Source organism: Vicugna pacos, unplaced genomic scaffold (genome assembly GCF_048564905.1).
Source record: "Vicugna pacos unplaced genomic scaffold, VicPac4 scaffold_20, whole genome shotgun sequence".
NCBI classification, from domain to species: domain Eukaryota; kingdom Metazoa; phylum Chordata; class Mammalia; order Artiodactyla; family Camelidae; genus Vicugna; species Vicugna pacos.
In genome coordinates this window covers 86526006-86542510 of record NW_027328741.1, presented here as the reverse complement: position 1 = coordinate 86542510, position 16505 = coordinate 86526006, and the positions used below count along the sequence as shown (strand labels likewise).

General features: G+C 46.8%; 1 protein-coding gene across 3 annotated transcripts in view; it reads right to left on the bottom strand.

Annotated features, from left to right (window-relative positions):
- The window catches only part of LOC140693897 (Golgi apparatus membrane protein TVP23 homolog B-like), a 16886-nt gene extending 1973 nt beyond the window's left edge, over window positions 1-14913 (bottom strand). For 2 of the 3 annotated variants that reach the window (XR_012069602.1, XM_072957468.1), the window contains exons 1-5: window positions 14766-14898; window positions 10231-10375; window positions 6617-6706; window positions 5319-5450; window positions 880-1008 (exon numbers count right to left, since the gene is read on the bottom strand). Coding sequence is in view for 2 of the 3 variants with exons in the window: in XM_072957468.1 (XP_072813569.1) it covers window positions 880-1008; window positions 5319-5450; window positions 6617-6706; window positions 10231-10278 (399 nt within the window). In the remaining variant the exon portion in view is untranslated. Of the gene's footprint in view, window positions 1-879; window positions 1009-5318; window positions 5451-6616; window positions 6707-10230; window positions 10376-14765 lie in introns of all 3 variants that reach the window. The other variant, XM_072957469.1, reaches the window with a different exon arrangement.
- Between the last annotated feature and the right edge of the window lie 1592 nt (window positions 14914-16505).

Genomic DNA, 16505 nt, shown 5'->3' with positions numbered 1-16505 from the left:
AGCGGAGAAGACAATGAATTTCAATAGAGGAGAGCTGGCCTGAGCCTGAGCCTTGTACACTTGGCAGCTGTATTTGCCTGAGAAGTTCCCTCACTTCTCAGGGCTTTAATTACAAATATAATCCTTGGAGCAGCAGCACCAGTGTCACCTGGGAACCTGTGAAACACCAAATTATGGGACCCGGCTCCAGATTAACCAAATAAGAAACTCTGGAGGTGGGGCCCCGCAATCTGTGGTTTAGCCCTCCAGGTGACTCTGATGCATGTCCAAGGTTGAGAACCCATCACTGTCCCCTAGAACTTCCCCTGCCCAACCTACTACATGAACACAAACATGAGGTGTCACTTATACCAGTAACTACCTATGAGCACTACTTATCCCACTGAAAACTCTGACTTAAATCTTCATATTGAGAAACTATAGTAAAATCTGTATGTTCTCAAAAAAAAAAAACCTGAGTACTTCAAAACAACCTTTAATGATACACAATCTTACTATGTTTCTAATTTGTTCTTACTATAAACCTGGAAACTATACAATATCCATTCTTCAAACCTGTTCATTTAGAGCCACCAGAAGTAATGGAAAGCAACTGAACTTAACATAATTTTAAAAAGATAAGTTATCAAAATGAACATTTATCTCTCTGGTTTTAAAATAATTTCAGGACACTGACAATACATTTCTGGAATATCCTAAAAGCCACCAAAGAGAAATTAAAATAACTGGTATCATCATCTCATACTTAAATAAATACAACCCTTTAAAAACCTTTTTTAAGTAATTCACAAAAATTAAACTCTATATAAGAGTTAGAAATCATCACTGCATTAGTCACTGACCACAACAAAATAACCCTCACGTCCAGAAAACACTTACTTGTCTTAAAAACTGCTTTCCAAGGTACGATGTAGCCATGCTGGTTAAATTCTTTCTGCTGCCCACTTTGCATCTGATGTAGCCATACAGGTTGGCACCTTGCAGCACCACACCCATGATGACCACTGCCTGGAGAAGGGAACAACCAGCAGTTACGGCCCAACAGACTGACTGTCCCCTCCGCCACAAGGGAGACACGGCAGGCTGAGGTGGGAAAGAGAATGGGAAGGCAGCCTTGTGAAGTGGGGTTCGTGGCTGTTGAGACCCCCCTCCCTCCCAGAACAGACCCACCCAATACATGCTCAGCACCACCCAACAAGTGTCTGCTAACACGGATGCTACGTGCCAGCCCCCAGCAGCCCCAGGGGTGCAGTGGGGGGGCCATTCTCATTCTAATATTGTCCATGGATCTGTGAGTAAAGATATAAAAAAAGTAAATGAGACTCAGAAGGGGCTCAAATGTTAATTATTCCCTTAAGAAATCCAAAAGAATGGGGGAAAAAAAAAAGAACTCCAAAAGAATGGTCAAGACAGATCAAGTTCAACACAGTGAGAGCAGGCAAAAGTGAATTCTGCACTCTGCTAACGTGTGTGTGTGACGACTGGCTTCTGAGAAAGCCAACCAGTGCCTCAAGGCAGCAACCAACAGGTGCTTGCCTTCCGTGACTGGAGGGAGGGGGTGGGGACAGAGGGGAGTGGAAGGGGTGGAGGGGGAGGGAGCAGCAGGGGGAGATGCACTTGGGCAGAGCTGTTTCCTCCCCGTGGCCATGATCCTATAGGTGGCCCCACGAAGACCACTAAGGATTGAGAATAAGAAACTCAAGGCTACTATTTAAATACTATGAAAGAAAAGCTAATGAGAACAACACGAGGAGACCCCATGGTTAAGTATTCTGGAACAAGGGTTGACAAAGTCTTTCTGGAAAGGGCCAGATGGTAAACATTTTAGGCTTTGCAGGCCATGTGGTCTCTGTTGTAAATACTCCACTCTGTCCTTCTGGTCCCAAAGCGGCCACCGGCAGTGCGTAAACAAACAGACAAGGCTGGGTTCCAGTACAAATTCACAAAAACTCGGGTGTTGGGCCAGACCTAGCCTGAGGCCAGTCTGCCCAGCCCTGTTCTAGAGCAAACAGCTGCTCCGACAGGCAGGAGGACCGACAGCCGTCAAGCCCGCCTCCTCAGAGAACAGAGGCAGGGAAGCTGGAGGCACCCCCTTCCCAGCCCAGAGCGTTAAACCCACCTTTCACACGCCCGTCCCTGCTCCGCTTTAGGAAGTGGAAACAGCACAAGAGAAAGCCCGGGCCGACCCCCAGCCGGAGGCGAAGGCTCCAGGGCCTCCTGGATGGTCTGAAGCAGGAGGCGTGGCAACCAGAACAGAGTGACCGGGACACAAGACCTCCAGTCCGCGCGCGAGAAGGCAAACCTCCGCGCCGGGCCGGCCAAGGTGGCCACGTCCCTCCCCACACCTGCACCCCAGGCCACCCACCTGCCACGCATGCCGAGCCCAGGGGTCTCAGACGACAGGGAAGGCCGTCGAGGGGAGTTCACCCCCATGAAAGCAGCACACTAACGGTCTGGGCGGAGCTGCCCCTGCGAGCCCACGCGAGACGGAGAGACGAGGGAAAAGCAGCTACACAAACCCACAACCAAAGCAGAAAGGGACACAGCCCGCCAAAGGCAGGCGAAGGCTGCTGTGGAAGAAACCCAGTCCTCCTAAGTCAGAGCACCCCGGGAAGACTTCTCCCTGCGGGAGAACTAAAGGTAAGAATTCAGAGACAGTGAAGGTGAGACAAGGCACCAGGAGCTAAAAATGGTGCTGGCAGAGCTAAGGAAGCGCAGAAAAGCCCCTGCTGACCCCCAGCCTAAAGCAGCACCCCGCCCCACTGCCCACTCCACTCTGTCACCATGTCACCTTCCTCCCAGCCGCTCCCTCCCTGTCTGCCTGCCCACACCCTGCTCCACCAGGACTCAGGGCTCTCAGAGCTGTTACCTTGTTTCTCGAGCCCCTAGTCCTGTCCACAGCAGCCAGGACAGCTCTGGCAAGGGGCAGACTCCTAAAAAGATTTGCTGAGGGAATAAACAGAACAGAAAGAGATGAGAGATAAAAGCAATTAAGATAGTGGGTGAGAACAGATAAAAAGGACCCAACACAGAGGTAACTGGTACCTCAGAATTAAAGACAACAAAAAAAACAGAATGCAAATAAATGTAAAGACTTAACAGAAGATAATTTTCCCAATTCAGAGCAGAATCTGTGCCTGTCATTAGTGGGCACAGTGTCCGGAAAAAGCACTATGGAAAGACAAACATGAGGACAACCTGGTTACATATGCTATTTTATAATTTCTAGAATGACATCAGAAATTCTTTGTCCAAGGAGAAAAATGCCTCACTCAGTTACATGGGGGTTCATAAGCCTGGCCTCAGATTTCTCTGCAATATTCAATATAAGAAAATGATGAAGCAACGTCTTCTGAATGCTGAGAGGAAGCAGCTGTGGCCCAAGAATATTAACTGAGCCAAGAATAGTTCTTTATTCAAGAATAAAGAATTTTTTTAAGAATGAAGAAAGAATAAAAAACTTACCCAAATATAAAAAACTTATTCAGAAAGAAAGGAAAAAGTGAATTCAAGAATAAAGTCAACGGCTCAGATTCTTGAACATGACAGAACCAAAAGAAATAACACCCACAGATTTTTTGGGAAAAAAAAATCCCCACTGATGAAATCCAGCCAACCAAGAGGTAAAAGGAGAAGCTGCAACAAGACCACTGAGCCAGTATGGTTAAAAACAGACCAAAGACTGAACAACCAGCAACAAATACCACTTCAAAAGGAAACGTTTCCCCTCCTAAACAGAGTCTCTGAGTCAATAAACAGGATTAAACGTATTACTTAAAATAACTAAAATAAGACCACCACCACCAAGAACCCAGGGCTGGAAGCAGGGAGGACAAGGCGGGGGAGGCACAGGGGTGGGAACTCTACATCCTTTGCAGCAGATCAACAGACACTAAACACGTGTCCCACTCGTGACCGAGGGCACGTGAGAAAGGTAACTGCTAGAAAAACTAAAAATAGACAATAAAGCTTCCAATCTCAAAAGGGAAACTACATACATAGGCACGCTCACAAACGAAGAGAGAAGCTATACAGCAAAACAGACAATATTACAAATAAGGAAAAAACACAATTAAGGCCAAAATATACCTGGTATCTATAAGCATTAAGTCAGATAAACTCAGCTGTTAAAAGAACAAGACACATAGTCGGGTCAAGTGACACATTATACTTTCCAAAGATGGCAACAGCTGTATCTCCTGCTCCACACGCTCTTCTGGAACCTTCCTACCCACTCAGGCTGGGGAGCATATTTTCCATTCCCTTGAATGTGCGAAACAGAAAAGTGATGTGACTTCTGAGGCTAGATGTCTGTTACAGGCTGACTCTGTCCTCCCCTAATTTATTTATTTATACGTGTATCTCTCTATATATCCCCCAGTACCCCAGAATGTGACTGTATTTGGAGTCAGGGTCTTTAAAGAGGTAATTAAGGTAAAATGAGATGGCTGGGGTGGACCCTAATCCAGTGTGACCGGTGTCCTTACAGGCAGAGGAGGTCAGGACAGACAGGTAGCAGGAGGACCGTGAGAAGCCATCTACAAGCCGCAGAGAGAGGCCTCCAGAGTTGGGGGGAAATTAGCTTCTGCTGCTGAAGCCACCAGCCTGTGACACTCAGCTGTGGCAGTCCTAGAAAACTAGCCCAAGTGTAAAAGGTAATTCAGCTTCTGAGCTGAAACACTCCCAGCGGGAGCCGGGGCCTTCCAAGTAAGCAGTCTCACTGCCGTGAGGCCACCGGGCCATGAGAAGGTCCCAGCAAGCCATGTGGGAAGACCACGTGGGAGGCCATGGGACCTCAAAGACTAGATGCCTCACCAGCCCCGTCATGCCATCGCTGTCTGACCACAACTACGAGAGATCCCAAGTCAGAACCTTCCAGACAAGCCCTTTGCAGGCTCCTGAACCAGAGAGGTTGTGAGCGCTCATAAAACAGCTGCTGTAATGGACAACTGAACAGGTTACCAACCGCTATCCTCAGAAAAGACCACTGTTAGTTCCAAGCTAAGCCAAACGTCTGGAGGACACGCAACATCCCCATCCGACAAGATCAGGTGATGAATGTAGGAATCACTGAACAAGACAGGCTAAATCAAAACTCCGCTAGGCACCAGGAGAGCTGGTGAAATGGAGTCTTGCACAGAACGCTGCTCCGGGCACTTGGAGAAAAGCAGAGATGGGAAACCGAACTTGGGAGATACACAATGAAGCTGCCTATTCAAGATGGGTCCCTGATGTCAACACAGATGGGCAGGTGCTGACTACCAACCACGCCATCAGCCACCTGTGAGAATTACTGACCACTCCACACTGACACTCACCAGCCACTTCACTCTGAAGGAGAAGAGGGCACTGAAGGCAAATACCACCCACAGCACTGGACAGGCAATGAGTCCCAACCAGAAGATTCTTGACTCAGCCTCTGAAACAGTTTTACTCTCTTGAGAGGAGGCCTACAAAAGAACATGAATTTAATAACCAATGTCTTGTGATATTCATCAGCAAAGAGTTTAACATTTTTAATGAAAAACACCTTACCCTCAGATTCAAACAAAGTAACAGACAACCCAAGTCCTAAGTCAGAACCCCTGCCCCCAACCCACCTCAAACAAAACAGCAGACCTACCACGACTGTAACCTTTGGAACTGGTCTTAATATACTTCGCTCTAACTCAAGAACGTTCCATTTTCAGGGCAAAATGGACAGTTTCTCATCACCCAAGACAATCAGGGTCAGCTCGGACAGGCTTCTAGTCATTCCTCCTTGCACTTCTACTGTTCATTCACAAGGAAGCTCGGAAGGATACCTTCTTTGGTAAGGATCCAGGAAATCAAGGCTACAGTCATCCTGGAGACTAAAAGGTCAAGTCAGGGTCCAGAAGAGGAAATGGAATCGAGGGATTCTGGACACGACCACAATGTTTCAGCAATACCCAGGAATTTAAAAGGGCCGTGAATCGTTTCCAAGGTAGATTTTATCAGGACTACTGACTCACTGAGCACAACACTGCTTTCAGAGAAGTCCTTGTCAAGGCCCTTCCAAGCAGAAGGCAAGCAATTTAGCTGGTGCCGTCTCCAAGAATTCTGTCCTCTGCCTCCCAACTGATCTCCACTGCTGATAAACAGGCTAGCCCAAAACAGACTGCAGTCCCCTGGGACTTCTGAGGGAACCGCCTGAAGAACAGACTGCTCTGCTCAGCTCAGATCTTCTCTCCAGTTGCAAACCTTCTCCTTCTCCTGCCCACAAATGGAGGAGGACCACGGGGGCAAGGGCAGACGAGCTCCCGAAAGCAGTTACACCAGGGAAGGCAACACCAGGCTGAGGCGGCTCATGGAAAGAGCGCCTTTCTCAGCAGCCCCTGGGGGCAGCTTAGCACAAACTGTGAGCCAAAAGCCTCTCAGAGGGTTCTTTCCTGCACATGGCTTGTTTCCAGTCTGAACGAGACAGAAAGTTTCAGAAGGCCCTCTGGTTTAGTGCTGCCCTGCCCAGTGACTTGGCACAGCTCTTCGTGTGTAGATTACATCTGAAGTATTTCAGTAACTCACCCTTAAATATTCGAATGAAATCTATACATAATTTATTAAATGACACTCAAAGAGAAAAACAGAGGCAGTTTACCTTCCTGGACTCAAACACCCAATGGCTTTTTCCATCTTCATCAATGTGATTCCACCAGCGCAGGCCAACCATTAGTCTACCTGTGACATTCTGGTAAAGATTAACATATACACACACATTTTAAAAACGTTATTTAAAGAGCTACCATAATATCCTATCTTAGTGTAACATTTCACAAATAAAGAAATCATCAGCTTTACCTCCATAATACTCAGTTAACAACCACTACACAACAGGCCTGGACAAAAGATTAAATCAAATGCAATGGCAGACCCGGCAGGGGTGGAGGTGATGGGTAAGCAGATCCATGAACATCGCCCTCTGTTCCCTCATGAACTCATCCTTTCTCCAGTTCCCTAATGTGTTCCCAAACCCCTTGTTCTTCTGGGACCTACTTTTTCCTCTATGTCCTCACCATAGCGACATATATTTTATAACTATGTATCTCTAAAAACAGTTGATACAAACTCAGTGTTTGTGTCCCCCAAATTCACATGTCAAAACTCTGCCCCCACCCCCTCACCAGGTGATGGTGTCAGGAGGTGGCCCTCTGGGAGGTGACCGGGACTAGATGAGCTCATGAGGGTGGAGCCTCTGCTGATGGGACTAGTGCCCTCACTAGACTTTCCGCCTCTCTGCTCTCAGCGGGGTGAGGAAGGAAGGGGAGATCAGCAGTCTGGACCCAGAGGAGGTCCCTCACCAGAAGCCGAGCACGCGGGCACTCTGATCCTGGATTTCCAGCCTCCAGCACTCGGAAAATAAACTCCTACTGTGTGTGGGCCACCCAGTCTATGGTATGTGGTTACAGGCACTGGCCTTCATTCAGCAATGGAAATGCACCAAGCTCTCTCTCACTGACGAAACAAATTACTTCGAGAGCTTTCCTAATGTAATGAAAGGAATACAGGAGAAGAAGAGGAGGAAACTTAAAGACCAAACCTGACTTTGTGGAAACGTTAACATTTGAAGGCTAAGTAAAAGAGAAGAGCAGGCCAAGACTGAGAGCAGTCAGGGCCTATCTCAGAGGCATTTTCAAATGACAGCTCTTTATTTTCAAACTCCTCCGTTCTCCCATTTTCCAATTATTTACTTTCTGCTTTTACTATTGCTTATTTTCCTAATTTCTCTCAAGCTTACTACTTTTGTTTTTAAAATTTCTGTACCTCTAATAAAAGCCTTTGGCCTATTGCTTTTCCTCTGAATTCAGCTTTAGACACACTTCAAAAGTTTGAAAGTAGATGATCATTATCATTAAGCTGTAAATAATCTATATTCAGTTTTTGTTTCCTCTTTGAGACAAGATATTTAGCAGGCAGTTGTGACAACCACTTTTCATTGGTTTCCAGTTCTGCTGCACTGGGTTAGAACACGCAGCTGCTTCAGACAGTTTATTTGCAGTTTCTTCACAGTGGTATTTAATCAGCTTTTATAAGTGCCCCACAGGAGCTGAACAAGAAAGTATCACAACTCTACACACAAGGTTTCAAAAACTGCCATGAAAGTGACTTGGCTATTTCACTCAGATTCTTCAGAACTTAACCATTTTTTGTCGCTTCGATGTGCTGAGGACAGTCGTCTCTTAAGACTTCCACCACAACAGTGTTCCTCCATCTTCTCCAAGTGTTTGGCTTTTTAAATGTCACAGTTTTAGTTAGATCTTTTTGGCTGGACCTTTGACTTCTGACTCAATGTTAGAACTCTTATCTTTAAAAGAGAGTTTAATCAAATTACATTTATTGTTATAGCTAATGGGCCACTGCTCCCCTCACCCTGCACATGGCCTATGACATTTCAGCTTCCTTGACGCTTGCTGTTTTCCCGTCTCTTGCTGCATGAGCTACGTTTCAGTTGCTCCTACCTTCTCCAGTGTTGTGGAAGACACACAGCCTTGTTTTAAATTTTACTAATAGTTACCAATAAAATTTTTAAAACTTTACTTAACCTTTTTTACTCTATTTGCCAGAGTAGAGAACAAAACAAAAGCCCCATATAGGTCATAACATTAAAGTTCTTTTTTTTTAAATAATTTTGTATCTTTTAATTTCTCTTTTATTTTTAAAACAATTATCTCTCCTCTTTTGACAACTGCACTGAAATTTACTTATGACACATCTGTGTTTTAACTAGATTCAGAAGCCCACATACCCCTTCCCAAGTCCATTTAATACCGTCCCCACTCTTGACCTCTTAATTTCATCTCAACTGTTTGCACTTCTACAAGTAATTGTGCCACAGATAAAAGGGTGACTTTTTTAAGCTCTTCTTGTTTATATTTCTTTACGGGTTATCAGAAAATATGCTTTCTGGCCACATTTTTTAAAACCCTAAACCTACAAGGATTTAATTACAACAGTTTAGAAATTAGCAGGAAGAATCAACTGAAGGCCATGTTCTATTTGGCTAAGCACAAATTACAGGAAGGAACAACAAAAAGAAACATTTCTCAAAATTGTGACCGGGCTACAGCAAACACTTTACAGCATAAAGCAACAGAAGAAATTCAAAGGAATACAGGCCAAAGACTGTATGAAAGAAAAGCCTACAAGAAACAGGTCTTCGTAATCTTTATTCTCAGCATTTGGTGGCTCATGTAAACTAGCCCCCAAGCCAACCACTTCTGATATCTGTCAGAATCAACAGACCTAAAAACAGCTGGCTTGGTGGCCGTGAATAGACTGGTAACATTTTACCGGGTTTTTGAATCAATAATCATGTCTCTGATATTCCAAAACCAGGTGTCGTCTTTTTTTTTTTTTGCCTTTGATTCCCCCCCCACCATTTTTTACTATGAAAATTTCCAAACACACAGAAAAGCCAAGTTTTACAAGTGAATACCCATATACCTACCACCTAGGGTCTGCACTTAGTGTTTTGCCATAATCACTGTATCACATGCCCCCCCACTCACACCCCTATCCATCCCTCCCTTCCTCCCTCTACCCACCACTGCCTTCGAGTCTGAAACCACTTCTTACATGCCTTTCCAGCCCTACAGCAGGGGTTCTCAACCACAGCACTACCAGCACTGTGGGCCAGATAACGGATGCAGGTGGCTGTCGCGTCTGCGCACCTGAAGGCGTTCGGCGGCATCCCTGGCCTGAGCCCCTCTGAGGCCTGCAGTGTGCTCCCCACCCCAGCCGTGACCAACATCTTCAGGCATTGACAAGCACCGCCTGGGGGGCAACATGGCCCTGGGTGAGGAACACCGCCCTAGAGCTCACACAGGAGCCTCTGCAGTGGTGGACACTTGAGGATCTGTGGACAAACTCTCCTGAGGTCCCATCCAGAAACCAGACCCGGCACAGCTGACGGTGACCCTGAAGCAAAACCAGTGATGTGGACTAGAAGCAGTACGCAGGGTCTGCAGCTGCCAGTCACATTTTATTTATACGTTTAACTTCAGAGCTGATGTTGGCTAACGTAAAGCACACAAGTCAGTAGTGCAATAACCTCTATATGATCTGATCTAACCAGCATTTTGACACAGATGAGGCCTTAAGTAACAAAAAGATAAATTTAACATCAATACAAAATGCTCAGTGTCCTTTTTGTATTGTTTATGTCATTCAATCTCATCATATTAAATAGGATTTTAAAAATAAAAACAAACCTACCTTGACTGCCAAAAAGTCACATGACAACAACAAGATAATTGTCACCATACAGGCAATAAAGCTGCTGCTGAACAATTCACAGAGAAGATAGACTATAATTGCACTGACTCGAAAGAATAAATGGAAAAATGATGCCACTGGGTGTCTGAAAACCAAAACATAACAAAAGAAATGCAATTACATTTTACGACAGGTACTGCAGATGTATATGACAATGTTTCAGCTGTAACAGAACCATGCAGTCTTGTCAAAATAAAAGATGACTTGAGGAAGAAGCAAACCGCCTGTCTCTTTTCTCATTAAGTCCCATTATTTGACTAGACCCTGTGTTTCTGTTGTCACAGAAAACACACTATGTAAACACGACTTTAATACCTCATTGATTATAAATCTTCCCAAAATGCATAACAAGAATCTTTACCAAGCTTGGAGAAATAAGGAAATTATACTCTTAGGATAGACTTATTTTTACCTGTCTAAAAATCATGCCCGAAGAATTTCCAGGCCCTCAGAAATCACTTCAGGCACTAAGACAAAATAACCATCAGGTTGTTTTATTAACAACTTCATAGAGATGTAATCCACGTGCCATACAACTCAACTATTTAAATCACTGTACCAGTGATTTTGGTACAGTCGCAGAATTATGCAACCATCACACCATCAGTTTTAGAACTTTTTCATGACCCTAAAAAGAAACCCTAAACCCATGAGCAGTCACTCCCCATGTACCCCAATCCCACCAACCTCCAGCCCTGGGCACCCACCAATGTACTTTTTGTCTCTGTAGATTTATCTATCCTGGACATTTCACATAAGTGACATCACATAATACATGGTCTTTTGTGACTGGCATCTCTCACCTAGCATAATGCTTCCAAGGTTCTGGCAGAATTTGATTTCATTAAGTGAATTTCTTTAGAGAGAACAAAGTTTGGAAGAGAAGTATGTTTGGCATGATGTTTTCATATTAGTTGATACAAAAGATGCAATTCTGAAATATGTACAATAAATCAGAAGGTAATGTATCTACAGAAACTCGTAAAGAAATGGTGCGTTCTTGGTAAACAACAGCCAGAATCAAAAACACTGGTGTTCAAATAACTGTATTTGCAAACTTGAAAACTCAGTACTGAGTAAAATTCTCTATACCAGTTATTCCCAGAGAGAAAGTGAAATGTCATCTTTAAGATCAAACTGTAATACACAACATTCGCCAGCACGTCACAACCACTCTGCCTGGAAGGGAACCCGCTGCTGGCACCAGTCAACAGGCAGAACAGCCCGAGACAACACAACTCTTGTAACTTAGCCTCATATCTGATTTTGGATTTTTTCGGTCTGTTAGTTGTCTCCTCTTCCGCATCAAACAATGCAACATCTTCAGTGTCATCGTTACTGTCCTAACAGGGAAGTAAACAGCCATGAAGCAAAATTAAGTTCAGTCCTTGCAGGCCTACTACACACAAGGCGGCACGCTAGTCAAAATGGAAGACAACAGTTAAGACATGGCCATGGCCATGGCCACCTGGAAGGCTGGAAAGGGCCCAAGGCAGTTCCCCTATCCCGACCCCAACCACCTGGCCAAACCCTCCACAGCAGTCCAGGCACCTGCCGCCTCCATCCCTCACAAGATGTTGCCAGTTCGTGTAGGAACCATCATCAGCGGCTGATGCTCTACAAACTCACCCCACCACTCTCAGTAGCGCTCTCCCAGGGCAGAGAAAGCTGAGGCTGTCGGGATAAATTCAAAGGCTCTGGGTTCTTTCACAAAATCATCTAACTGCATCCTTTTTCCGACCCCTGCTCACAAATCTGTGTCCTTTTATCCAAGGCTAAGCCAGCTACTGGTGCTTGGAATCCCCTCTTTACCCACCTCCTCAGAGGCTTGTTCTGTCACTTTTCCCTCTATTTCCGCTTTTCTGGATATTCAAGTCTTTCCCAAAGAGCAGGTGCATTCAACTCACTTATTTAAAGTGTATAATTCAATGATTTTTGGTATAGTCACAGAATTGTGCAACCATCACACCATCAGTTTGAGAACTTTTTCATGACCCTGACTCAGCTCCCCATATAATGCTCTCGTGCAGCCAAGGCTGGGATGCACCACATGATGCCACAGAAGAACATGCTGAGGCCTTGCCATCCAGTAACCAGGGTGACATTTTCCCATTAGATCATTATCATTCTCCCACTTAAAACCCACAGCACTTTGACTGAAAACAGACTTCATATGGTGACAAATCACCATCTGGCCCCTGCCCAGCTCTAACTCCTTGTCTCAGGCCACTCCCTCTCTGTTAACTGTGGTAGGCTGAATAGGGCCTCCTCACCCCTGCCAAAGAAGCCCAGGTTCTAATCCCCAGAACCTGTGAATATGAACATTTACTTGGCAAGAAGAATTTTGTAGAAGTGACTAAATTAAGGATATTGGGCTGGGGAAATCTCCTGGATTATCCAGGTGGCACCAATAAGGCAATCACCGTGGTCCGGAACACAGGAGAGTCGGGTTAGAGACGATGACACAAGGAAAGCTGAGGTCAGAGAGAAACTGAAGATGTTATGCTGCCAGGTTTGAAGAGGAGAGAGTGTCTGTGAGCCAAGGAAGATAGGCAGCCTCTGGGAGCTGGATAAACTCAAGGACAGATTCTCCCTGAGAGCTTCCAGCTCAGCCTACACCATGATTTTAGTCCCTTAAGACTCATTTTGGGCTTCTGACCACCAGAACTTTTAGATAATAAATTTGTATTAAGCCACTAGGTTTACGGTAATTTGCTACAATAGGAAACCTATACAACAGCTAAGCCCCTAGGCTGGCCTTCTCTTCAGTGCCTTAAACACGCCCCACTTGTGCCCTATCAGGTCCTTCTGCACTCTGTCTGCAACACTCTTTTCTCTTACCCTGCTCTTTGGAAGACCGGCTTCGTCTCATTTATTGAATAAATACTGAGTGCCCGCGATGTGCACTAGTTTAAGTGGTACAGCCAAAAACAAGAAAAAAAGACAACTAGCTCTGCACTCCTGGAGTTGCATCCAATAGATGGAAAGGTGGTGAGCACAACTGTGGGGCGAAATCAGGAGTCTGGCTGTGGATGTGTAAGTTCCAGGTACTGCTATTAAGAACATCAGAAAAACTGAGTGAGGGGAGGGGGGACCACCAGGGTGTCCTGAGCATAGGACTGACACATTCTGACTCATGTTAGAAGGAAAATTCTGGCTACTGCATTAAGACTCTGAGAGCAAAGAGGGGAAAGAGGGAAAGACAAAGGCACACAGCTGGGAGGCTGGCCAGGGGGTGAATCTAATGATGGAGCCAAGAAGTAATGGTCTGGTCGAGGGTGGATGGCAGGGCAGGTGGTGAAAAGCAGCCCGATTCCGAACACATGCTGAGGCAGAACCAACAGGATCTGCTGACGGGTGGACGGAGGGCTCAGAGGAAAGGAGTCGAGGAAGATCCCAAAGTTTCTGTCCCGAGCAGGTAAAAGGGAAACCAGTGCACAAGCAGAGGGCCCAGCCTAAGGCTGGAGCACAGACAGGGCAACCTGTAAGGCAAAGGCAGCGCCTGCGGGAGGTTGTGGGCAAAGCTGTACAGGCAGGTGGTGTGAAAGTTCTCCGACAGCTTCCGTTTTCTCTGGGAAACAAGCCACAAGGCTCTGAGCTGAGAGAAGATAAGAAATGCTGACGGTCTGAGGGAGAAGACTTGGAGAGTAGCCTAGGGGACTACGGAAACGCCATAATGACTGCCGGGAGGCCCCCCGGGCTCCCTTGAGGTGCGTGGTCACAAACTTAAGAAGGAACGGTCAGTATGGCTGTGTTTTTCTCCAGCCTCCTGCAGGTTCAGACCATCACTGTATTTTCTCCACTCACGTCACCTCCTCAGAGTGGTCCTTCCTGACCGCAAATCGCTAGGCTGTTCCATTCTCAGATACTTGCTATCACATCACCGTCTATGCTGTTGTTATCTGAAATATCTTTATCTCTGTAACTTATTTCATCTCCCCACTCAATCCCTGGACAAGCATTAACACTCCAAACCCGGGCAGGAAACTGCATTGTTTACACAGCCCTTCCGCAGGGCCTGGGCCAGCGGCTGGGCCACAGAAATCCCTCAGAAAAAACAGCTATGATAACCCAAGTTAAAGTGCACGATAAACAGTGCTTTTTTAAATAGGAAGAGATTCTTCTTCTCACTAGTCTGGGGTCGTAGACGTGAGGGCTGTAATTAACTCTGAGGAACAGATGTGAGCATGGGAAGGGACCGACCCTTAACCACCTGCTTTGACGGCATAAACCTGGACGCCAGGCCCGGCGGGTCCCGTAACCCACGTCCAGGGCGGCGACTGCCTGCCCCTCGCCGGCTCACGAGCGGTGGGGACACACAGAGCGACCCCGCGGACCTCACACCCGCGCTGGCCCTCCTCAGCGCAGCCTAGGCCGCACTCCCCGGACACCAGCGCCGGCCGTCCCGCCCGCCGCTCACCCCGCTCCTCCTCGGGCCCAGCCGCCGCCCTCTCCCGGCGCCCACAGCTCCTCACCTGCTGCAACATGGCGGCCTCGCGACAGCGCCACTTCCGGGAGCCACGTCAGCGCCACAGGCGCAGCCGCCGGGCGGGGATCCCAACAGACGCGGACAGCTCTCCACAGGCCAGAAGGAGCCGGAATACCAGCTTCCGCCAGCCCCACTTCCGCTTCCGGGCCTGAGGGGGCGGGGAGCGTGTGTGGGCGGGGCTATTGAGGGCGGGGCTAGAGCGTGGGCGGGGCGACTTGGGCCGGGGCCGGGGCCGGGGCCGGGGCCGGGGCCGGGGCCGGGGCCGGGGGGCCGGTCCAAGCAGGAGAGAAAAAACCAGCTGGGAAAGGAAACTGGTGCAGCTTTAGGGGCAAAGCTTCTTAGTTTTTCAGGTGGAGATGTTGGTACTACCTACGAGGTGTCCTCCCCGGCGTGGACGTCCTCAGGGTGGAGATGGGGGGCAGGGTTGTGACTGTTCCATAGTTTTCATTTTGTTTGAATATTTTACGACAATGTGTACTGCCTACAGTATTTCTTTTGTACCTTAAATTTTAGAAACAATTGAAGAAAAAAAGATACTCTCCTGCGAAGGGGTAAACAGTTATTACGAAGAACAAGGCAGGAGGACTCTAAACAGGGAGGGTATTCTTATGGGAGGAATATAGACCCCAGGAGACAGTACGGAGGGAGAGGCTGAGAGAGTAGGCCCTGGAGTCTGAGCCCCTGGGTTTGTCCCGGCTCCTCCACTTACCAGTTATCTAGCTAGCTAACCTACCTCTCTGTGCGTCCTTCCCTACCTCAGTGGTAAGGTGGGGATGCTAACGGTACCCTTACAGGGTAAGTCCTGCTAAATAGAGGATGTTATTCTTATTACTGTTTTAAGTTTAGCCACTAATGATGTGATCTTGCCCTGTGAAGGACCTGAAATTCAGAGACTCTGTGTCATCTTTGAAACTGTGATTATAACAAGATGCTATTTGCCCCGCCTATGGGCAGACTGCCATCAGAAGGCTCGTGGAATAACGTGTTTCCTGAATTGAGGAGGTTCTTTCCATTCAAATCACAGTTTTTACATGGCGATTTGCCAGTGCTGCTTTAAACCTGACATCCTAATAATGGAGAAAAAAATCTCAAAGGAGAGAAAGCCTGACAAACAGTGGTGAAACGCAGAGACCATATGTGTGTATCTACTCTGCCTATGCCAGGGTTTTGGTGGCCCACCCAGTGTGCGGGTTGTGGGGTTTTGTGGGGTTGGGTTTTTGTTGGTTTCGTCCTGCATTCTGGTTGGATTGTTTCCATCCTGTGGCCATTCTGAGCTGCTGAGTAGGAGCTGCCCTCTTTGGACGGGCTTGAGCTCTCCAGTGGGCCACAGCCCCTGTGCTGGGCTGCACTCTCTAAACTACCTGCCTGGTACCTGACACCAGCCTCTGCAGGTTTAAGTAGCAACCTCGACACACTCGATATGAATGTAGAGAGGGCGAAGGTACTTAATTCTCTTCCATAGGCGTTAGCCCTGGAGAGGAAAGATGCAATTTGAGGGCTTCTCTCAGATTCTTAATTGAACTCACTGACCTTCATCAGGCTTCCATACAAAAATACCAGGGAAATTCAGCCCATTTTTCTGAATATAATCCAGTTCATTTTCTGGAAGAAATGATAACACTAAACTGGTAATGATGAGTGGTATTTAATTTCCAAAAACCCCTTCCCCATCCCCACCAGTGAAAGTGGCCTCCCTGTGTTTCGCTGGGTGGTTTTCAGTGGGAAT